Raw genomic sequence first — 24,801 nt, forward strand, 5'->3', positions numbered from 1 at the left:
CACGCTGCAAATGGACAGAAGAAGATATAACAACAACATTTACATGAAAGGAGGAGGGGAGGGTATCTACTGGAAAAAACAGTCAGTCACTTCTTTTCATGATTACACTCCTATTGTCCAGAGACTGCATAAGACGAGCAATCCCTCCACCCAACATGTACTGTCACACGAGATGAGCGAGCCATCTAAAGTAGTCTTAATCGCTGATTAAACAGTGGCTGAAGGAAGTCTGTGGGCCAACACACAGAGAAAAGGGAAGCAGTGGCTCGCAATGCCAGCTGCACCTCCAGGCCTGGCTGGCTCTCCAGCTTCCCTGTCACCCTCACTAATCTGTCTGGATCTCCCCCAAGCACAAACTCAAACACCGGCTCTGAAGAACAAACTAGCTCTGCTCTATCTTTATCAATCAGCCACACGAGATCCATAGGCGACCTATTGTCGATTGTTTTCCTACGAGGAGGCCCAATGGAAACACAGTTTTAAAAAAAAAGACCTGCCTGTTTTCAGGCAGATAAATCATTGTGGTTTTGGAGCTCAGAGCAACAGTGTCCTAAGTGTCCATTTCAGGTCGGCACAAAGGTGATAACTGTGTGCGTGCTTTGGAGTGAAACTAAATATCGTATTCAGGGGCTCGTGTGCAGCCCCCTTTTGATGGTAGCACGGCTGCTGAGGTATCCTTTTCCTGATGGATGAAAAGCACACGGCTGTGAGAGATGCAGGCACACCCCCACACACATCTTGAAACACTAGCAGAGCTGAGAACTGCTGGATAACACAAGAGGAGCTTATCCACACACACAGGTAGGCAGAAAAATAACTGACAGCCAGAAAAATTAACTGACAGCCAGAAAAGCTTTGACCTGAAAGACACACAGACCAAACCACCCCAATGTCTTGAAAACCAGCAAGAGCTGTACAGTCATGCCACCTCCACCTTTTTTCACCTTCCTACACACTCACCGCTGGCAGGTGGCGAAAAAAAAAAAATCCCCAGCCTTTGATACTCTGTTAACACACTCAGGCAAAATGGCAGGGCGTTAGGTGGAGATTACAACACCTAATGGAGGCATTAAGGGGGCCTGTCGAGGGGCATGCTGACAAGTCACTGCAGCAGGTGTGGGGTTGAATGAAACATAACCCTGCGGTACGCCATTCCAACACGCAGCCCACCGCAGGGCACGGCTCAAAGGCAACTGACTGAGTGTAGCTGCGTGGGCTGTGTGCCCTGACCACAGGACAACATAACTCAATCCAAGCCAATCAGAGCAGGATTACCAACATCTGTCAGACCTGAAGAAAAAGAGATGTGAGGTACAAGGGGTGGAGTTTTGGTTGGTGTGAGGAAAGGAGGGTACTGACTGTCAGATGGGAAATCCCCTGGCTCAAGCTTCAAAGCTTCTAACTGGGTTTAGATGTGGCTGATGATAAGTTTGTCTGTGGAGCCTCAGTGTTTCAGATGCAGACCGCTTAACGCGGGTTAAACATTAGGAATCCTACCAACTGTCAGGGCAGGGACAACGAGCTCTGCTAAATCACTGGGGGCTGCAGTGGTCTAGCGCTTAGATTAGAGGGCTTGTGATATGAAAAGACACAGGTTTACGTGGCCAAATTGGCTGGGAAAGCTTACGGTGGGAAGCTGAAAATCACTCTTTTTTTTCTTTAACACCTGCTGCTGAGGCAACGGAAACCCATCACTGATCTAGAGCTTTAGTTGAGCACAGCACAGAACTGTGATTGTACTGGACAGCACTTGTAATGTCAAGTCAAATTTACAGCGACAACCAAGAAGGCCAACAGTGCAGAAGTAACAGTAGCATAATTACATTTTGGAGAAATAAAAAGTAAAGTACATATTAGAACAAGTATAATCAGTTTCAAAATGTGAGTCAGAGAAGAAACTGCCAGAACAGAAAAACACATCAGCCACTCCCTTCCAGCGGGATGCTTAATGACTTTAAAATGAGCCCTCAGCAGCTTTTAGGAGCCCAGGAGGCCACCGGAGAATGTGAATGGCGTCTTTCAGAAAAGCCAATATTCTGTGGATAAAAACTGTGAGAAACAGATATTTATTTCCCCCAGCACCATCTGTTTGCCACCAAAAGACAGCAGCAAGAGGCCACAACAAGGCTTTTCTTTTCACCGTCCGTGTGGAAATGCAACAAAAAAAAAACAGTGGACAGAGTCACCATTGCCTGTTCCTCGCTGAGCAGCAGTGGGAGTAGCGATCTAAAACTCCATTTAGGCCCCTGTTTACCTAAGAGATGAGCCCCAAAACACAGTCATTCAACCGCTCACCCCTTTATCTGGTCATGAATATTCCCATAATCCTCTGGCCTCTATCCCAGAGGCCCCTTCTTTAAGATGCTGGGTGTTGTGTGGGTTGGCGAGGGTGGAGGGACTCCCGCCCATTGAGAGAGAGAGAGAGAGAGAGAGAGAGAGAGAGAGAGAGAGAGAGAGAGAGAGAGAGAGAGAGAGAGAGAGAGAGAGAGAAGGGAGCCTTTTCCCCCAATCCCCTCTTTCAAGGCCTTCTCTCGGCTGATCTCCACATGAAATGATATCTCATTCACTCTCACTCTGTAGAGTCCCCTAAGCCTGCTACGGCCGAAGCGCTGGCAGAAGGAGGGCTGAGTCCCAAAGCCTTTAATTGACCTGTAATTAGACTGTGAAACTGCGTGGCCCTGCTGGACAAGTAGCCAACACAGAGGAGAGGGAGAACAGAGGAGAGAAAAAGATGAGAGGGAGAGGAGAGAGAGAGGACAGGGAGGCCTGCAACTCACTGTGAGATAGAAAAAAAACTAATCCTCTTACTATGGGAGATGGCCACTCTTCTGTAAAGAAAGGGTGGCTGTTATGAAAAAGTGGCAACAGAAAGATTTCAGCGGATGAGGTTTGGTGCCAAGGTTTAGGATGCTGCTCTTAAAATTTTCTACTGGACAACCAAGCAACAGTTCACAGCATGGTCACTAGAGAGAGTGGGGCGGAGGGTTTGGTTCCTGTCCCAACATGTCATCATTCATGAGGAAACTTTTTATATCTCATGTCTGCCAGGGTCACACAGTGTAGGTGGGGACACTGACCGTTTAAACGCTCTGCTGTTTCCTTCTTTGAAAGCCGATCTCTTAATGTAACAAACAGAAACCTTTTCTCCTCAGCATGCTGCTTGATTTGTCACTAAATCTGGATTGTCACGCTATAAAAACCCGGGCCATGGGAGACATGGGCCGAGGGAGACCGCGGATGTCGACGGCCCAAACGCCATGTCAGTGACAGGGCAATGAATCAGCCCTCGCACTCATGGCTCTTATCTAGAAAACAGATGCCTGGGACTGAGCAGCCCAACCTGAGGAAAAAGATACGTAGGTCTGAACAGGTCAAAGCCTGGGGTCAGCCAGAGGGCAGACTAAACAAAAACAGCAAAATGCAGGGGAAAATACTTTGACAGAGCCAGGTGACGACTGTTAAGCTGTGTGGCGCAGATTTTAATGAGAAGCCCTGCTTATGCCTTTGAAGGGCCAGACATTTTTGAAGATTTTAGTGCACGGGGTCATAAAGATGAGGGTTGGATGTGGACTGTAGGTCTGATGGGTTTGACTATAACAGTAGAGAGAACAGACTAAGTGGAGCTTATCATCCAAATACCGTAGTGAACAGTCACAGTCACTTCCCATAGCCATTCTTAAAAATAAACAGGTCTGAGACGATAAGTCTACTTATGACTCCTGGTGTAAATCACAGAAAATCAGGGGTCTGAATTTTTCCAAGACCTTTTGTAGTCAAATGTAGCCCTGTGCTGAGGCTACATGGCAATCAATCTTGAGTAGCCACATGGGCCTGGGGATGAGAGGCTGACATGTCTGGTTTACACAGATATCCTGTCATAATCCCTCAGAGAAACTCGCCTTCTGCTGAATCAGCCACAGGTGTGTGGAGCAAGTTAACTAAATCTGAACTCGAGAGTGAGCGCACAGAACAAAACACATACATGCATGCATTCAGTCCTGTTCATACATGGGCCTAAATAGACAGCGTTTTTTAAATAACCTTCTCTCAGTCTTGACATAGCGCTGACCCCAAACCAGCGGATCAAACAAGTCGACCGAGAGAGATAAGACAGGCCAGCTCTCCTCTTCCCCCTGCTCCATTCAGGTAAACACAAGTTTCCAGCTGCCACACACCGTCACATCCATATAACACTGAAGAGACAGCAAACGCACCTGGGATTCCTTTGAATTCCTCTTGCAAAGGCCTGTTCAGGCCCATAGGCTAGAGTCACTGGACAGCAGGTGTTTTGGTTGCAGAGGAAGACAAAGTACCTGATAAAGGCAATATTACTAAACTAGAGAATTTTAAGAACCAGTTAACCTCTTTGTAGACACTCATGCAAAAATATAAGAGTAATTAAAATAAATCTGGTATGATTTCGCTGCAAACAATCAAGAGTGAGGCTCTCCATTACCTTCATAATTGCATAAAGAAAGCACATTTTATAGGTTTTCTTGTTATATAAATTAGTCTAATTACAAACAAAGTTTGTCCTATTTGAACAACACAGAAATGTTACAAGATCCAAATGAGAATGTATGTATTAACTAGACAACAATAAGTCAGGAAGAGGATTAGACTAACCTCCTAGGGCAGTGTGGTCACCTAAAACACAGAGAGAGTATATGGTTTTCCTATTACTTCATCCTAACCAGCATCTGATGTCAGGTTTTTGTGCGTGTGTGCATGTGTGTGACTGACAGGAGGATCAGTAAGAATGGTTCCCTTGTGGCCACACTGTGCTGGAAACATGTGAACAGAAGCCTCGCTGAAGTTCCCCTCCCATTACACACCTCTTTCTCTTTCCTATTTTCCCACACTTGCTTTCTCTCTCTCCCTGAGGAGAATGAGAAATGGCTTCACATTCTCCTTTGTGGTTTTATTTCTTTATCACCACTTCCATTATCGCCTCTTGATTGGTTGTCATTTAAAGGACACACAGCTCTTTTTCCTTGTTTCCTTGGTCCACAAGGACTGATGGATAAATCTGACTGTATATGCTGTAAATGATGTTACAGCAATATCACTCCAACAACTGGCAAATGTTATCAATAAATTTAAAATTAGCCATCTGGTGGATGTTTAAATATAACATCGAGTTTGTGTTAAACACAGTTTTAGGACTGTTTTTTTCTAAATAAGCTACTGTACAAAGATTCTTTAGGTGCTTCATCTAAGCTTGTTTCAACAACTGATTTCCCAGGTCAGTGATCAACAGCTGTGTCATTAAGAGCTTGTCAATCAGTGGCTGGGTAGCTACACACAATATGTCTGTTCAAAATGTCTTGGAGAGAAAGTCCTGTTGTTGACATGAGAGGAAGGATGAATGTACTGGAGTGAAGGGAGGAAGCGAAAAAGAGAAACGGGGAGGGAATAAGGGGGAAAAGATGGATGATGGGAAAGTGGAAAGAGACTCAGGTCATGACTTTGGTAAATGGGGGCAGGTGGCTGGTGTAAGCTTTGATGGAGTTAGGTGAAGGGGGAAGGGGAAGACAAGCCGGAGAGACTCCTGGATTTTACAGCTGTTTTAGAAAATATTGACAGTGTATTGACAGTGACGGTGAGAAACAGGGGGGCTATAATAATGGGAAAGTCGTAAAGTGGAAGTGAATGCAGAACGAGTGTAAGAATGAAAGAGAGATGCCACATGCTTAACATCAGTCATGCTTTTTATGATCGGTCTTGTGAGGGGAGAGGGATAAAGTTAAAGACAAGAGATGGTCAGAGATTGTGAGGCATAAAGAAACAGTTGAGAGACGGAAGTATGACTATGTAAAAAAGCAATACAGGGTTGGTTAATTGGAGCACCATTTCAAAAACTATATTAAAGACAGTATGATTTGACATTTCTGACCCTATATGTGGGCTGTATAAATACAAGGGCAGCAGCAAAGAATAAGGAAAACAAGCCTACTGTAGTAAACCAGATACAAGGACAAAAATGTCTTTCATACTGCCTATCAAGAGTCAGACCTTCACTAATCTAGTAGTGGACACAGTACAAAGAAAGCCATCATTAAATGTGGAAAAAGACATTTACAAATGTTCTAGTGTGCTTTGCAATAGAAAAGGAGTAACTCTGTTCCATTCGGAAGTCGCTTTCACACAACATTAACAGGACAAGATTAGATAAAATGCAGGAGGGGCTGCTTCATCTGTGCCAGTGTTATGACAACTGTGGATCTACTGTTTGTGTACTTGATGCTCCGGGGAGAAAATGGATCATTTGGCAGCAACTCTGCAGCCTGAGGTTTCCTCCACCGTGGGAAAACACAAAATGATATTGTATCACTACTAAGCCTCCTTAGTTTACAGAGCAAACACTGATGAGTAACTAATGTCTATTTAATTTAGAGACAAAAAAAAGATCATGGCAGGAAGAGTGGGAATAAGAATTACAGAAGGAGCAAGAAAGGTGGAAAAAAAACAGAGGGAGTAAAGAAAAAGACAGGAGCTAGGGAATAAGAGATGTAACTGTAGAAGCTAGACAGTGTGTTAGAGGAAGTGATATGGAGAGAGAGAGAACAACAGATATAAGTGTAGATAGAGAAACAGAACAACAGAGGAAGTAATTAAAATTCATGGAGGTCATATTGAAGTAAGAGTGCATGTAAGGGCAACAGTCCCCAACGTGCCAAAGAGCAGACAGTCTGCCCACTATCTCGATGCAAAAAACCACCCCCACGTTCCAAAATGCAGACCAGTTGACTCAGGCCATGTTGGCAATGATGTGGATACATTATTTCTCTGTTTTGACTTTCCATCCATAATAAGGTGACATTTTCAACCCCTGAAAATGAGACTTTTCGAAAGACACAGTGAATAGTGATTATGAAGATACTGGATTGTATTGGATGGAGAACTTTTCAAAAAGGCTAATTTGTGTGCGTCAACCTTCAGAAACACAAACTTTATCGTTAAGAACTCAACTTTCTGTATTCACTCAGTTTGTATGTGAAAACAGCCCGAATTAAACTCATTTTCATTTGGATTTCTTGCTAGCAGTGTTTAGACAGTTGACAGTTAAACAGCTGTCAGTAACGTCACAATAATCTAGTTTTTCGTTAAAGCTAATACCTATGAACAGAACTCGCCCTTATAAAGCCAAACAGAAAACATAAAGCAGCTGTAAGGTCTGTGCAAGAGCAACAACAGAGTGGTGACAGCCTATGCTCCCCGATCTCTCTGAAAGCAGGCACATGTGCAGACAACACCTTAGGATGATACGTCATCCCTTACAGAGAAGTACTTCTCATTGAGCCCTCACTAATCACTCTGGAGGAAGCCGCTCAAAGAAGGAGGAGGGGGGAGGAGATGAAAGGAAACGAAGTGAGCGTGAGGCTGAGAGGGCATTCCGGTGAGCAAGCCCAGACAACCAGAGCTTTATTGTGTTCTGCTTCCACACAAGGGAAAGGAAAAGGAGAAAGTGACTGCATGTGCAAACATGCAAACACTTCACACATTATCACTGTTCTTGAGAGCACCTTTGACACCTTTAATTCCTTAACCCTCAACGCAGCCTCAACACAAAAGCTGAAATTGATAAATTTCTGCACATTGTTAGATTCTCTGGTGGCAACAAGCCTACAGTGAAGATGGTGAACTTATTGTAAATGGTTATGTGGTGGCCAGGTGTTTATTTAAAATCAGCCCTTCCAAAATGTGGCAGCAACTAGGAAAGTGTGATACTAATGGATTTGATTTTGGTGTCTGAAAATGCAAAAACTGTGAAATGCTACTGTCCACGATGTTTCCATACTAGCACAAAGAAAACTTATATTCACTCACCACTTATAATAAAACCTCACTCTAAATATGAAATGGACGAGAAATTAGAACTCTTCTTTGATGCCCTACTTGCCGTGCTAAAAAATTCAAAATAATCTACCAAGGCTTAATTGATCTCAATCACTAAAGTAGACTTACCACATTGGCATCACTTTGAAAAAAATCAGAGTGCAACAAAAAGGACACACACACACACACACACACACACACACACACACACACACACACACACACACACACACAACACACACACACTTTTAAACTCAACAACTGACCTGAACTTCACACTGAAGAAAAGATCTGATGTAATAATGTGTCAATAGCAGCCATAGTGAGTATGGGTGTGTGTGAGCTTACAGGTGCTCGTGCCAGTGCACTGTACACAAGCTCTTCATCAATCTGACAAGGCAGATAAAAAGCCACCAAGAGGGGAGAGACAGCCGGGAACTGCTTCGTCGCCATTTCATGTGACAGAGGAAGAGGTGGAGCGGAGGAACAGAAAGGATCTATTACTGCGATTTACACGGCAATTTGCCAACACTGCAAGCAAAGTGAAAGGCTGTGGGTCACTGGTAGACAGGGAAATAAAGAGTATGCATACAGTCAAGGTAATAAGGGGTGAACTCAAAACTAATACTGTGGGAATACAAAAGTGGTTTAATACCATAAACCTTGAAGTTAACATAACCATTAAACTGCACCAACAGCACCTCTGAAAAGGGGGTCTATATGTTATAAATGAGAAATGTCCCCATATAAGATAATTTGCTGACACAAACCTTTTAGCAAAATGGTGCAGTCATGATTTATGTTCATGAGTGTGAAGTGTCTGGAAGCTCACAATATTAAATATGACATCCAACACTTCATAATAGACGAGTAATTCTGGAAACACACCTTCTCAAAGGGGGCAACACTGTACTTTTTCCAGTACACCACACACATGCACACAAAACACACTTTCTATGAGGGGCAATGAAGCAGCCAAGCGACATCCCAGTGGTCTCCTAAGAAGCCTGAGCTTGAACATTAGGCCTGGGCTTTGCTCCAGAGACGGCACTGTGCCATACAGCTGGTCTGGCACACGCTGACAAACACACACCTCTTTGCAATGTATTTTGTACCACTCATTAACGGTGCTTTCACGCTCACTCACTGACGCACACACACCTGACCTGTATTTGTAACCGGAGCAATTCTGAGCCTGCCCGCAAGTAGGGGCAAATAGAGCTTAACAACAGACTGCCCCTGGGAGCACATTTCTCCTTTTGTTAAGTAAGTTTATCCATTATCCCGCCTCCTATCTGTCCCTCTTTTTCCCTCCTCTCTTCCCTCCTTTTTTCCTATAGTACAGGTTGTCAGGTGAATGTGGGGGCTCCTCTCTGTTTTCTCTCCCCCTCTGTCAAGAGAAAGTAAAGGGAGAGAGGGACAGGGTCAGTCAGACAGAATTTGAGAGAGGCAGTGAAAACAGAGAGAACCAGAGAGATGGAGAGGTGGAAAAGAAAGCTAGCTGGATCAAATAGCCTGTGGTATTAGCTAGCTGACCTGTGAGGTCAGGTCATAGTTTGGGCCTGAGGCGATCTGAGTTTCTGTCTTCTAAAGGGATGAAGAATGAGGGGTGAACAACATGTCTGAGGAATGATGATTTCAGAATGCATCAACTAAGGTTTCTTCATCGACATAAACAAAATCCCTTTTCCTGTAGAACACTGCATGTCTTGAAAGAGGTGTGCAGCTCTCATCCAGTGCCCTTAATGCCTGATTTGAAGTTGTAAAGACACTCCTTTGACTGACAGGCCACAGGTTCAATACCTGCCAACAGCTGAAATGTGTCTCAGTAAAATACAATGACTAATAATATACTATTAATCAGAGTTATTAAAGCTATCCTCTGGAAACCGCAACATCATATTACTGGACACACCAATGTAAAACTAATTGAGAAAAAAAAAAAACCTGAAACACAACTTTTAAAACAATTTAAAAAAGTTTCTGTAGATGCAACTTCTTGGTATGAACTTTGTGGTTCAAAAGACTTTTGAACCCTCAGAAGCTCGCTCACTTTGTGCTTTGAGGCGTGTCACCAAGTCAGCCCATCAGCCATGCAGTTCAGTCTAGACTTATGGACCCACATACCCACACCCACACACACGGGTCTAGGCTGCATTAAACAGAAAGGCCTGTGCAAAATGTCAGAAAGCTAATGACCCAGATCCTCCACTCACCCACTAACTCAACCTGACGGATTGACAAAGCTAAAACTCTGAAACATACATTTTTCTGAGTAGGAGGGAAAGTAAAATCTGACATCACCATAAAATTATGGCTACGGCATGCTGAGAGGTACATTCGAAGAATATTGAATGGTGTTTTTTAGTAAAATGTAATGTCATGCATCTACTAGAGAGCACACAGTAGAGACAGACATGAAATGAGGGGAGAGAGACATGGGGAAGAACATGCAACACTTGTAACTAGCCAGACGCAAACCAGGAAGATTACGGTTCATGGTGTTAGGTTTATCTACGTCTTTTCTTTAGCTCGTTTAATTTTTTTACGTCTAAAACCTGAGCACTGTGGCTCTGAGCCTTCTACCCTCTAAGCTTTTGCTGCTTGTGTTCCCAAACAACCCAAAGCTTGCTCTGTGGCACAAATAATGGAACTTGTAAAAAACAGACAAACATAAAACAGATTATTGGATGCACTGGTAGTGAACCAGCCTTTCTTAAAAAACAGCTATACAAGTTCAAATGACTGTGAAGGTGAGATTTACTAGAAAGCAAAGACACATTCCCATGTCAGACCCTGTGAGCCTGTGAGAGGGTATGGTGTGCATGCACAGGTGTGTTTCTACCCTATAGCTCCCATGACAGATTCCAACCATATTCCCACATCTATCAGTGAGAAGGGTCTTTAGTGGTGGGAAGTGGGAATGTCATGCCAGTTTGGGAAGGTTTGGGATCACTTTGCCTTATAGGATTTGCAAGGCCAGGCAGGTCTGGGCATTCCTGACAGTGTGTTGAATGGCTAGAGGGCTGAGTGTGTGTGTTCTCTCCCCCCCTCTAGGCTGGAGTCTCAGAAAACCTGACTCTACTGCAGAGGAAGTGAAAATAGCGTCCCCTGCAAAATACAAAGTGTCTCTCTCCACGTAGTTTAACTGTTCCTGCATGTACTGGTATGCTGGGTGAAATGTACATGTGTGACTGTGGATGCATGTCTACTTAAATGTACAATACAGTGTGTACTGGGGTACACGTGTATGTTTAAACTAGTAGTAGTGGAGGGGAAAAGTCATTTAAGGAGTGTGTGTTTGTTTTCTCAGGGTGATACCAGAGTCTTGGTCAATCAAACTTAACACACACAGATAGACCAACCACTCAAAATCTTGCGTCATTCATCTGTGGGCCTTTACAACATGAGTCCCCTATCAGTAGCCAGGAAGCCCATATGAAAAAGGGGAAACAATGGGGATTGTGTGCACTTGTAAGAGTTTAAATAAATGCAGAACACTCTTACAGGGTTAATGTTTGAATGTCTGAGGCTCCAGCAACACCCATCAATTAGATTCTGTATATAAAAGCCAAGAATATCTGGCAGCAGGAAGTAGACAGCAGGATAAGATTTCTTAGGGCCAGAGGGCAAAGCACTGCCAATTCAATCCTGTCACTACATAGCTAAAGTCAGAAATATGGCTAATGTACACATCACAAGGGGCTTCCTGATAAAAGTCTTGTACATGCATGTGAGTCTGACTTCATTGTTTAGATTAATGTTTTTGCAGCTGAAGAATATTTAAGAAAGTGACAAGCACTTTCAGGGTTTTTAAGGATTTGTTGATGTAAATGAAAGAATGGTGTTGTGTGTTCAACTTAAGATTTTGAGGTAACTTTGTGGTGACAGGAACTATGATTATCTGTGTGTGTCATACAGAGTAGGAGAGATCTGAAATGGCAGCAAGCCTAGCGTGCCGCTTTCTGAAAGCAGACTTTGCTTAACAAGCAGAGTTTTGCTGAATAAGCCGGAGACGACACAACCCTCATTGTACTAGCTGTTAATAGGAGCCTTCAGCAGGCAGACAGGTAAAAATTAGCAGATGTGTGGGGTCCGCCCCCAAGAAAAGTCTTTCAAAACATATTAACAGTGTAGATATAATACATGTGCACAGTTTCATTACACTACACACAGCACATACTTAAAAGGTTTTTAACCAATGTACACAAGACTAATTGCTGTAAACTGAATGATTCTGAATCGCTTACTGCATACAAATTCTCACATAAGGAACAGCACTAGAGCACACACGTTTCCCCACAGATCATGGTGGGAGGAAAGGAGGAGATTGGTAACCTGCTTTAATAGCCTCTCCACAGAGGGTTTCTGGATCGAATCCTGTACCAGCAGGGGAAAAATTAGGCATGAATTCTCCAGTATAACACTTCTAAGAACTGCTGTCAGGGGAGTTCTAACCAGCAGTCTGTGTGCCTCAATCAACTCCCTGTAGATAAAGCAAGATTTAGATATCCACGGAAACACCGCACAATACGTACAGGTCCGGTCATGTCACTGGTGGCACAGTCCAAGAGATAAATAATAGTCAACAACTAGAGGGGTAGATTGTGGCGCGTTTGTGCCAAAAACAAAGAAATCTTGTCCATTCGTCTCTAGTTGCCATTAACACCATTAACAGCAGGCTCAAATAGAGACCAGAGAAATAGTGGTGAAGAACCAACAAACAAACAATTCCACTATTCTATTCAGTGCCTGAATTAGGTTTATTGCCAAGTAAGTTTTTACACCTACGAGGAATTTGTCTTGGTGCATAAAATATACAAATCACACAAAGATCACACAAATATAAAGTACTTTTAAAAAATAAATAAATAAAGAGGTGGGTATAAGAGTCAGTGTCAATGTATACCCACCCTTTATATATGCATTACATTAATGCACTCCCGTTTTCTGTACAGTTTATCTTTCTTATCTTTATTTATTTATATTTTAAAAGTACTTAATTTTTGTGTGATTTTTGTGTGCTTTGTATACATGACTTTAGATGCAACCGATATAGGTGCCCACTAGTCTCTTTTTAGCATTTTTCAATTTTAAGTGACTAAAGACTTTTTTTTTACCAAGTTACCAAGATGATGTGATTATAAAGTGTGCATTGTCGCTGAATAAGTAACAGCCATATCCTGATGTGTGCGTGTGTATGTGATGGTCAGAGAGAGAGAGAGAGAGAGAGAGAGAGAGAGAGAGAGAGAGAGAGAGAGAGAGAGAGAGAGAGAGAGCGCAAGCCTAGGGTGGTCTTTTAGGCATTTTGGCAAAGTGGTGCTGTGTTCAAAGAGCAACGCATATTTGTGTAGATGAGGGAGGTCACCAGGAACAGGTATGTGTAGTGTTTAGTCTCATGGGGCAAGCCATACTAGCACAGTATACACATATGGGGACGAGCATGGTGGGTTTAGGCTTAAATGCAGGTGGGAACCATAAAACAAAGTTAATTTCAAATATTTACATCAATCCACCACCTTGTGAGACCAGTGCATACCAGTGCACACAACCCTGTTTACAATGTGGAAGCATTACTGTGGATTATATGAAGACTTACTGAGGTGTCTGAGAAAAGAGCAACAGTGAATCTGCCCTAAAAATTAAGATTAAAAAGCAAACTACCAACATCTGTCAGTTATTTTATCAGTTTGATGGTTTAACTGAATTAATACTGCTATATCAGAATACAATTTCCTTAAGCACTACTGCCACCTACTGACAACCTTAAGACTTGCTGTAAAAGAATAAATAAATACAGGATACCACAAGCTGAAGTATGTAAGCCACTAAAGTCACACAACAACCGAAAACGGACAAGCTGACAGTGACAAACTGCCTCTTTTCACATTTTCACTTTGGCCTTGTGTCTTTATCATCAGCTTATTAACAGTCATAAGTTTCTGCTGTAAGTCTGTGTGTCTTACTGAGATCCTCGGCCAGCTGGACACGGCGGCCAGTGATGAGGTGGGTCTTCCTCTCCATGTCTTCCCCGAAGTCTTCCAGCACCTCCTTCACGTTTTTCTCCAACCGGCGCACTAAAAATACAAATGGGGGAACAAACACACACAAGCAAAGCACAACAATCAATATTTAATTCAACAACAATGCCTCAGATTTTTGTCTTGATGTTTCCATTGAATGATATGAAAACACATTTTACCATCATTAAAAAGGTTGGGAGACAAATTGTCCATTCTCACAATAGGTGTTTTTGAGTATACTGGTAGTGGAACTAATTTCATTATTGAATGATTATTGATGACCTGGATAACAATTTATGGATCTTGGCTAGCAGTAATGGTTTCCCCAGTTGACCCAATGAACTACATTTGGACTACTTTGAACTATATTATTTTTGTGTGTTTGCAAATTTACAAATTGAAAAAGAAAATATGCTGCATTCATTGACCTCAGTGTTGAATTACCCTCCTAAATGAGTGAAAGTGCTACTGCAACAATGCAGAATTGTAGGTAATGCGTAAAAATATCACTGATGACCTTAAGGCCCGGACACACCAACCCGATTATCGGCCGTCGGACGTCGTCGGACAGTCAGGCGAGGTCGGTGACTCGAGTCGGTTTGGTGTGTCCCGTGCCGACGTCAGTCGGCGTCGGGGTTCAGTGGCCAACAGCCTCAATGAGCAATCTGATTGGTGGAGTGCTAGCCCTTGACTAGCGAATCACGAGAAAACCGGAAGTGACGATGGTAAACATACTACGCCAACGCCAGTATCTTGTTATTATTAGCCATCGTATTTTTCGTTCAGGGAGTAATGACAATAACGATCTTGACTACTATGAACACTCTCTGATGAAAGCAATGACTGACGACAGTGTGCTCTGTGTTTACTAGGTCAAGAGTGATCCGTCATTGCCAGTTTTCATTTTTTTGGGGCGACAACACAGATTAGCGTCGCCTACTGTTATGGGGACGTATTATGAGGCACTTTTTTTCACCGACTCGGGGAGACGGGAGCCGACTGATCAGTCCGACTGCTTTTCTGCCGACGGTCGGCCGTTGGGTTGGTGTGTCCTGGCCTTTATAGAACAGCTCACAAGACACAAGTACCGGTACAAAATAGACAAACCCAACTACATGACAATTAGTCAGCCCTGCATAAATTATCTAATAGGAGTGGCTAACGAAAAATAAAGAGATATATAATCAAAATGTAGTTTACCACCATATTACCTTATTTTAGAATTTGTCTTCCATTTAAACTAAGTCCTAAATCCTTACCCTCAGTGTTTGTGAGCTGCTGTCGGAGAGTGTTGGCTGTAATGACCAGCATCCTCTGGATCCTCCAGAACAGTACCACGTCATTGCACTCCAACTGTTAAAAACATGCAGACACACAGCTTAGCTTTTCACACACTGACCTTGCATATAGCTGAGAATAATGTAGAAAAGAAAGACAACAGGCTGGTAACTCATCCTCTCTCCTTACCTCAGAGTCAACAAAGTGTCTCTGGTAGTAGTAGAAACCTCTCTTGCAGAGGTTACAATGGGACAGTGCGTTCTGCAAGAAGTGTCGGCGATACAGCTGATGCCACGTGTCCTTGATCTGACAAGGTAAGTTAGTAATTCAGCAGTTAATGGATGATAGATAATAATGAAAGAGGGCGTATATACTATGCATGTATGCAAGTGGTTATGATTTTTATTGAAAAAAAGCAAGCTTGTGTTTTAAATGAGCAAAGACCAAGATGATTCAAACTGGGAAAAAACGAATTAATTGAGAGATAATGGGTATCATTGGACATTAACATATTTGTCCTATCTCTTGTTTAGAGGCTCAAAGACATGACAGGTGTTTTAATCTCACCAGCACAGGGTCAACTTCAACCCCCCGTCCCTCCAGATTCTTCCTGACTGTGGTGACTTCGTCATTGGCCAGGTAGGCTGTGTGGTCATCGTGTAGCTTCAGCAAGCGCTCCAGCTCATTTTTTGTTTCATTACGAATGTGCTACAAGGGCAAAGAAAATGAAGTGAGCACTGTCATCATGGTGGCAAATGGGTGTTTAGATGTAGACTATTATTTCATGTATTGTGCAATTCCCAAGTACAGTACATGGGACTCTGCACTAATGTGGTACAACTGCATTATATACCAGTCAAATGACATAATTCCACCTTAAAGTCTCTGTGGGGCCTCTAAAAAACCAGCAGTTATACCCAGGGATTTGGGTAGACCTCTCAAACTCTGACCTGTTCTGGGGTGCGATTCTTCCAGTTCAGCCACCTCTGCTTCCAGTCTGGACCCACCATATCTCTGATTACTGAATCAGCTACAAGAAGAGAGAAAAGGAGAAAGACAGGGGGAAAAGACAGAAAAAAGAATAAATGACTGTGTGTTGTGAGTATGTTACAGTGTTCCCCACACTGGTTTTACTAAACCTCGTCTAACTCTGAGAATGAGTCACATTTATTAATTTACCTACATTTTGGTGCAGACTACTCCTCCCAACACACATGCAGACCTATACTTCATTTCCAGCAGTGGAAAATTACATACACACACTTTGAACATCATTATTTATTTAGCCAAATAATCACAAACTGACTACTGGGACATTGAATATTTGAAGTAAAAATCGACAACCTACAAAGGGAGACAATCAAACAAACTATTTAAATATTTACAAGCTCAAACTAACTATTTACACATAGGCTAAGCTATAGGAACACCCTAATCCAGACATCCGGAGAGAAAGAGTCAGACATAAGATCAAATGTGCCCCGCATGCCACACCTACTGACTGCCTTTGCACAGCGCAGGAGGCGAGATATAAACAATATTATATTGGAATACATTTTTCACCTTTTCCCCCTGATGGTCATGATGATAAGTTGCTAAATTTGTTGCCAGTCGCTGTTTACAAATGAAGTTGCTAAGAAGGTCTGAAAATTCACTAAATCTAGCCAGAAAGTTGGCAACACTGACTCTATAAGATTGATTTTGTGTGTAAGTGTGCGTGACATAGAGCTTGTGCCACCTCATATTTTTTGAATTTGAACAGATAATGTAAATGATACATCCCATGATGTATAAATGTTATAATCTCATTTGTAATGATACATTTGTCTACTGTGACAAACTCTGTATTTAAAAATAAAATGTGCTAGGCAGGAGGAGATCTTTGTTTTCGATTTAACATAATAATAAATTATTTTGAACAGCGTTAGTGCCGTTCTTAGGCCTGGTTCACACTGCCGACCTAAGCAGCGTGTGACGGAGGAACAGCTGTGTCTGGCACGCACTCAGTGTTTATACCGACAGCTTATCAGCTGTGTGGCTGCTGCTGCCAGCCCCATCTTTCTTACTGACTTTGCCTTTGATAAATACTATACAATAAAATCCCTGTTAACATATGACGTACGACTGCTCTAATCTGGTAACATGGGTGCAGAAACAAAAAGCAAGATGTTCGGCCACACACACGCACTTCTCAGGCAGTGTGAACCAGCCGTTAGCCAACTGATACGCACCTAAACAAGGCTTTGAAACATTTCAAAGGTGTTTTATAACATGGTTAAGACAGGGTATGGAGTCTAGTGGGTAAGTGACACTGCATGAGGCCATCATGGCCAACGTACTGTCTTTGAGGCGTGAGTGCAGGGTTTCCTCCATGAACTGGATGGCTGCATCCCACTGGGGCTTGTCTGTGATGGAACGGTCTTCCAAGGCATTGTGCTGGATCACCCTCTGACACACACACACACACACACACACACACACACACACACACACACACACAGACACAGACACAGACACAGACACAGACACAGACCAGACACACAGTTAAGTTCGGTACCAGTAGTTAGCATCAATTGGAATTTGTGCCACTGTTAGACTATGAGACCATTTTCTTTATGTTGATTGCACATTATCGTGAAATTGTGTCTGCTTTGGGAAGTGTGTTTAACTAGTGCGTATGTTGTGGGGATTCTTGCACCCAGGGTGAGTTGATCTACTGTGTGTTTACCAGGCTGTCCATGGCCCTCTCATTCCACTTGTGTCTCTTGATGCTCTCGTCCTTCACGGCCTCCTTCAACTTGTCAAAAATGTCGTCTTGGTCTTTGCCTTTGTATTCAGCCATGAAGCGGGCAAACTCTTCCTGCAGTGTCTCCCAGGCAACCTAAAGGGAAGCAAAGTATAGAGCAAAAGAGAAGGTTCATTTTATCATGAAGCCATTGGCTGATTGATTATTTCTCACATTTCTGCAATCTGCACCAATTAGTACACTGCAATGCTACATTTTGTCAATAAGATGCCAAATAATTCAGTAATAACAGAGTTTTGCAACATCCTGTTTTTTTTCTGAAAACAACAGATCATTTTTTGGGAAATTTCCTTTTCAGCTGCGGGTCAAGATCTGATTTACTGAATAACATAATGAACGGTTGTATAATGACTGCAGTAAGTCTGCGTTACCTCCAGTGCTTTGTGTGGTAGCTGCTTGTCGGTCCACTGCTTGAGCTTGATGTCTACGGTGGTGTTAAAGGTACCGGAGTCCATTGTTTGGGCAGCAGGCAGGTAGATGTTTTCAATCACATGGGTGGAAACACGTTCCCACAGCTTCTTTTGCAAGATGGACTCCCTGAGAGAGTAAACAATAAGTCCAACACTTAACTGGAGCAGATGTTTTCATTAGCACCTCTAGTTGTTCTTTGTGTTCTGACTTCTAGTAACATGTTGAAGGTTTTTTTTTTATTCTAATAATTATTCTTAAGATTTAAGATGGATCTAACAAGCAAGAGTTTCTTTGCAACACAGTTGCCTCCAGGTGTCCAGCTCAGCCCAGTTAAGTGACCCAGTGGGGTAAGAAAACAATGAGTGAAGAGGGATCGTTCTGGGCTGAGCTGCTTTCACTGGTGTAGTCAGTGCTGCTGCAGTTGCACTTGACTGCAGATTCCAATACAGCTCTAGTCTGACCCTGTTAGCAGAAACCAGCCTCCACACTCTCACTCCATCTCTCAATGGCAGTGTGGCAATGAAACAAAACCCTCCCCAAGTCCCGTTAGAGTAGACCAGTGCTGTGCCTCTCTCATTTATCATAAACGCATGCTCATATTTCATTAGGCTCCCCTTTTGTTCAAGCTAGCACTCCTCACTGTCAATAAGTGCTATCTCCAATAGTGCCGGCTGGCTGCTGGCTGGCTAACAGGGCCACCCCTGTTCCCAGCCATGGGCCATTCATCAGAGTATTGATCTGGGAGAACTGATGGCATGCACACTGGGGACGGCCACAACACCATGCATACATCTCATTTAGCAAGGTTTTCCTCATTGGGGGTCAGGTATAACTATACATTAAAGCACAGATAAATGCACCGAGAGATAGACCTGTTGTTTGCTCTAAAAATAGCTTTCCACTCAGGTCTGGTTGAGTAGTTGAACAGTACAAATACATGATCTAATTGCCTTTAAGCTAAGATCAGGTAGACAATTTTACACAGATGGCACCTCATTAAGACCAATATTCTACACAGAGAGGATTAACTAACGATAGTAAAATGATGATCTATATTTACTCTAACTAACATATGACCCTAGGAATCGCTGTGCATTTGGAAAATTAGATAATATCTAATTTGTTTGGTTTGTCCCTTATTTTTCTGATCGTTACCCCATATTATAATATATAAGATAAACATTGATAACAGCTTTGATTTTAAAAGATAGCAATTAAAAATAATGATTTACTCATCATTAACTTACCAGTGTTGTGGAGTCACTTGACTTAAACTAATGACTTCATCCAAGATTTCATTTTTGGCCTTTTCATAGAGTTCATTCTGCAAAAAAGACAAAATAACATCTGTCACATCTGTATAGTTACTATTCTTCTTTGGAGAATGTTCATGGAGCGCTAATTTTTCAATAAAAAAAACGTAAACGCTGTGTATTTGCAATTGCCGTTTGTGTTTCTCACCCTGTCCAGCTCTCTCAGACGAGGGTAGTTGTTCTTCCATTCAGTCTCCAGGTTGAAGCGAGATGCTGGGGTGAAGACGGAGAGTGAAGATGAATATTTGATTTAAACAAACCTTTACAACATCAATATGAACAATCTCGAAGTTTCCATTTCACATAAGTCAAATGATGATTGCATATCAAATGGTTATATTATGAAATCAATTTTTTTTACCTTGATATGTGTCATTTGGCAAGGAGTCAGTCTCATGCCTAGATGAAACTCATATCCTCAATGTTTCTATTGCTTTTTTTTTTTTACCTTTGATGTTACACTCCATCAAACACTAATTCTCTATAATCAACAGGCAACGACCATAGAGGGACAGGGCCTGCATTGTTTTAACTTGGTATGATAGAAAGGCAGCTTTCAGACTGCTAATGGTGCCTATTCTTTAATAGAAGTAGTGAGGACACACTCACTCTCTTAACTGGTCCCTTAGGAGGAGAGGGGATGGGGCCAATCACACACTCTTTATCAAAAGTCAGAGTTTTAGTTCCCATATATGCACACAGAGACACAGTGACAGAAACAGACACAGACACAGACACACAGACACACAGACACACACACACACACACATATATATACACCAAGCCTGCTGTCCCTTTCCACAGCTCCCTATCCACAGTGGAGATTAGGCTAATTGCTGGTTTGTGGGGCCATGGTGGCGCCAAGCATGGAGGATGGAGGCCGGCTGTGTGTGATTTGATGGGATATGGATCGATACACCACACAATAGGCCTGTGGGAACTGCAGTCTCACAGCCATAAATCTCTTGTGCTGTTAGCAATGGGCTTGAGATTGTCTAGACTAATTGCAGTTGGAGAGCAGTACTACAGAAAGGTGTGGCAGGTTGGGCTATACAGGGAGGTGGGAGATTTAGACGAAGAGGAGGAGTAGCACCTGTTCCCTGTACAGTTAATGAATAAAATACTATCATGTCCATTCACACTAGTAAAAGGATGTCTGAAATGTGTTTTATATAAACATTGTGCAGTCATACCTTTGAAGACATCAGCCTGCTGCTCAACAGACTCCCTAACCATCTTCCAGAAGCAGTCAGAGACGGCCAGACTCAAGTTCTTGGTGGTCACCTGGTGGGCCTTCAGCATGCCATCCCTTGTTGCATACATACATTCATTGTCAACTTTAAATGAATAAATCTGATGAAGCATTAAAGTTTAGTGAATCGGGTGGAACTTGCCTCAGTAATCTGGAGTTCTGGAAGAAGTCTTCCTCATAGTCTTTAATGGAGTCTATGCTTTCACCGCTGCTCCCTGCACACAAGAAGACAGCAGAACAAAGTGTGAGCAAATGACAATTCATGTACTGCTGGATTTAAAATAACAATTTGGAAAAACCAAGAAAAATCTCAAACTAGATCCTTGGTTACCACAAGAGGTGTCATAAAACCAAGTTAGTGAATTAGGACATGATTATGAACTGAAAGTCCTCCTATAAGAATGTTACCTTTTCCAGTCACTACAGCAAAGTAACCCAGGGCTTTCATCGGAAATAGCTTTCCTTCCACTATTTGCTGGATCTGAAAGAGAAAAGGTAAAACAAAAGAACTCACACCAGCCCACTTTGTAGTAGAAGCTTCCCCAACACTGGCTCATTGAGAGACCCTCAAGTTAAAATAAAAGTGCTGAGCTCCCTCTTGTGGAGCAGCTGCATATAGCTTTACTCATAGAAGCTGACACTTTATTCACTGGTTTGAAGAAACATGCAAAAGCAGCTGTTTTGTTAATTAAATTTAGCTTTAGGTTAACCCTTTTTGATGATTATCAATAGTGTGGAGAGATCCATGCTTGTAATAAAATAAGTGAATAAGTGCCAATGCATTAATAGTCAGTACAATAATTTACATATGAAGTAACATTTTTTATTGTACTGGATTTTTGAGAGAGTTTAGTTGTCTTACTCTGTTCGGGCTGGCCAGGTTCTTTTCAGCCAAGTCCACCTTGGTAAGGACAAAGATGGTCCTCTTCCCCTGAGGGTCCATCTGGCTAACCAAGTCTGTTACAATGCTCCGCTCTGCATCCACACTGCCATCTGGAGGGAGACAAGGAAGATCACAGGAGATATGACAATGGTCTCCCTGCTCACTATGACAAGTGCTGCCTTTATATATATGATTGTTGCAACTGTGAATAGTACACTCATGGCTCACCCTGAATACAGAGGATGATTGCATTGGGGTTCTGCATGTAGGCCTTGCTGATGCTGAAGATGGTTTCCTTAGTATCTGATGCCATACCTGCCGTCACCGTCTGAAAGAAACACATTAAAAAAAACCTTTTAAAGACTGTATTTGTATTACTATATCTGTGAGGACATTGGCTTTGGTTTTACATAAGCAATTTTACATCAGAGAAAATTCGACATAAAATCAGGATCATAAATCAATAAAATGTTCCTTGTATGTGTAATAAATCCGAATATGGAGCCATTACCACAAACAGTACAAGAAATATTGATTATCTGAAACAGACACCCTGTAAAGAATAATGAAAACTTATAGAGATAATGAAAGAGTAAAATAAATAAAAATTACACAAAGTATACTGTAAACATTCCCACCCTTATTAATTTAAGAACGTATACTCACACTGATGACACCTGGTAAGTCAACAAGCACCATCCGTTGGATACCAGGGCCTTTGACACTCAAGGATATTGTCTGACAAGCAGAAAATAATCATCATTATTCTATGAAACACTGTAGGTAAAACAGCAAGTAGCAGCTTTGAATGGAAATGGAAGCAATGTGTCCAACCTCACAGCTGACTGTCTGTCCCTCCTTCACACTCTTCCTCATCCTCAGCTCAATTTCATGCCTCAGAGCAGCCAGCTGCAAGAAGAGGAAGAGAAGCCAGATATAAACAGGTAAAAAAAAAAAAGTTTGTGCTAAAATTCATATTATGTGGATGGAATAAAAAGACTTTGTGACTTACATCCTCCTCCTTGGTAAGATCAAACTCTCGGCCACTGTCCTTAAACATGGCGACGTGATGGGGGCCTTCGCTTAATGTTACCTACAGAAAGAAGATGAGTATTGTCAAGGACTCAGATAAATTACAGAAATCCATCGAGGGGACCAGGGTTCCTACACATTGTACATTCCCCAAATACCTTAATTGTCATTTCTGGCTGGTAATGGCTGTAAATGCTGCCATTTCTGACGAGTTCTGACAATATAACAATGTACAATACAATGTAAATGTGTAAATCTTTTTTTCCTGTCCTTTTAAAGGAAAGATTACACAAACATCAGCCATTCTGGTCCCACATACCTTGACAGGAGAGCGGGTCATCATCTCTCCTGAGCCCCTGGGGAAGATCCTGGCCTGGGCTATCATCTCCAGCACACTGGTCTTCCCAGCACTTTGATCCCCGACCACAACCACCTGAAACAGAAGAGCAGGAAATGAGTGAGGAGTTGGACAAAACACAAATAACCAGACAGAGGACAGAAGAGGAGAAAATTAGAACAGCTGAAGCCAATGGCACAAGAACAAAGTGGAAAAGAAAAAAGGAGGTAATAAGTAATCAGGGTCCAAGAAATAATGTTTATTGCCCTATTTCTCTCAGAAACCAAAACCTGTTTTATATAACTATAATCCATTTCCATGAACAGTAGATATCTACATGTGATAGCTCCTTACCCTGGGTAAGTGGTCCTGGGTGTTGTAGTTGGCATCGTAGTCAGACAAGATATCCAGAACTTCAGAATACAAGTCAATAAGGGATTTCTACATGAGAGGACACAGTAGTAAGTTATATTAACGATGTATCAGCAGCCAACAAAGACTAGCAGCATTACAGGCACTGGATAATTTAAGGGAATATTCCTGCATCTGTACAATGAAAACATTTGAAAATTATATGGTTGTGTGTCGTGTTTCTATGCACAACTCACCTTCACTTTCCTTTGGTGAATGCCTTTATCATCTTTTTGCAGCACCACTTTCCTTAACTCTTTATTCTCCTTCTCCAGTCTCTCCAGCATGCGCTGATATTTTAGCTATGGGATAAACAGTAGAACACAATGCACAACCTGCATAAATAACACTTTGCATGTAAAAAGAAAACATTTTTGTCAACATCTGGTGGCGAAATTTAATCTGCTTGATTTTGATTTCACTTCACCGTGAAATAAGAAATACAGTATTGTACAATATATGACAATAAAAGCGCTAAAATAATTGAATAACATAACTGTACCTGTGTACGGAGCAGTTCTTCTTGAAGCTGATCTAGCTTTTCTTTGTCTGATGTCTAGAGGTTAAAGTAAAAAAACAAAAATAGAAAAACAACAGCAACAAATTGAGTTAATGCTTCCTTTCTGTTTTGAAAGTAAGGGCTTCCTGTTACTCCCACTGTGCAACTTCACAAGCATGAAATCCCATCATCACCACGAAGGTTGATTACGTGCACACTGTTACGAAGAGAACCAATATTGAGAGTCAAGTTAATGTACAAAGAGAGGAATACAAATTTAGATTTTAGGCAGACACTACTCATTCTAGTATTACTCAGCACCGATCAACAAGATATTGATTCACAAACAGGCACAAATCACAGAGTGAGCCCTGAAAAATACAGCTGAATATAATCACAAAATCATTTAGTCATTATAGCTTGATTTTTCATGATTGGGCAAAACTCATTTGATTATTTCTTATACACAACATGTTTGTCAGGATGAGAGACAGGACATAAAAGCAGGAGACACAGCATACATGAAAAAATGGGATAGGCAGCAGAAGAAAGGGAATGTAACTAACAGAAAGACAAACCAAACTACTTTATCAAAAACTATTTCTACACTACAAACACAGACAAGAAGTGTGCTATTAATGACCATCTAGCGGCAGTATATGACGATGTTTTTAATATGCTTCTGCCTTCTTGTTGACAACTCAACTCTCATTTTTT

At 42.0% G+C, this 24,801-nt stretch overlaps 1 protein-coding gene across 6 annotated transcripts in view; it reads right to left on the bottom strand.

The window, feature by feature from the left end:
* Window positions 1-24,801, bottom strand: part of opa1 (OPA1 mitochondrial dynamin like GTPase) — a 37,006-nt gene that overhangs the window by 3,485 nt on the left and 8,720 nt on the right. For all 6 annotated transcript variants that reach the window (XM_051376598.1, XM_051376604.1, XM_051376601.1 and 3 more), the window contains 22 exons: window positions 24,088-24,141; window positions 23,783-23,887; window positions 23,529-23,615; window positions 23,157-23,270; window positions 22,818-22,898; window positions 22,640-22,714; window positions 22,472-22,543; window positions 22,034-22,133; window positions 21,785-21,915; window positions 21,331-21,403; window positions 21,065-21,137; window positions 20,864-20,979; window positions 19,819-19,883; window positions 19,605-19,681; window positions 18,318-18,483; window positions 17,869-18,021; window positions 17,480-17,588; window positions 16,091-16,170; window positions 15,708-15,848; window positions 15,330-15,446; window positions 15,122-15,215; window positions 13,806-13,916 (listed from right to left, as the gene is read on the bottom strand). In XM_051376598.1, the coding sequence (XP_051232558.1) occupies window positions 13,806-13,916; window positions 15,122-15,215; window positions 15,330-15,446; window positions 15,708-15,848; window positions 16,091-16,170; window positions 17,480-17,588; window positions 17,869-18,021; window positions 18,318-18,483; window positions 19,605-19,681; window positions 19,819-19,883; window positions 20,864-20,979; window positions 21,065-21,137; window positions 21,331-21,403; window positions 21,785-21,915; window positions 22,034-22,133; window positions 22,472-22,543; window positions 22,640-22,714; window positions 22,818-22,898; window positions 23,157-23,270; window positions 23,529-23,615; window positions 23,783-23,887; window positions 24,088-24,141 (2,194 nt within the window). The remainder of the gene's footprint in view (window positions 1-13,805; window positions 13,917-15,121; window positions 15,216-15,329; window positions 15,447-15,707; window positions 15,849-16,090; window positions 16,171-17,479; window positions 17,589-17,868; window positions 18,022-18,317; window positions 18,484-19,604; window positions 19,682-19,818; window positions 19,884-20,863; window positions 20,980-21,064; window positions 21,138-21,330; window positions 21,404-21,784; window positions 21,916-22,033; window positions 22,134-22,471; window positions 22,544-22,639; window positions 22,715-22,817; window positions 22,899-23,156; window positions 23,271-23,528; window positions 23,616-23,782; window positions 23,888-24,087; window positions 24,142-24,801) is intronic.

This window comes from Dicentrarchus labrax, unplaced genomic scaffold (assembly GCF_905237075.1).
Source record: "Dicentrarchus labrax unplaced genomic scaffold, dlabrax2021, whole genome shotgun sequence".
Lineage (NCBI taxonomy): Eukaryota > Metazoa > Chordata > Actinopteri > Moronidae > Dicentrarchus > Dicentrarchus labrax.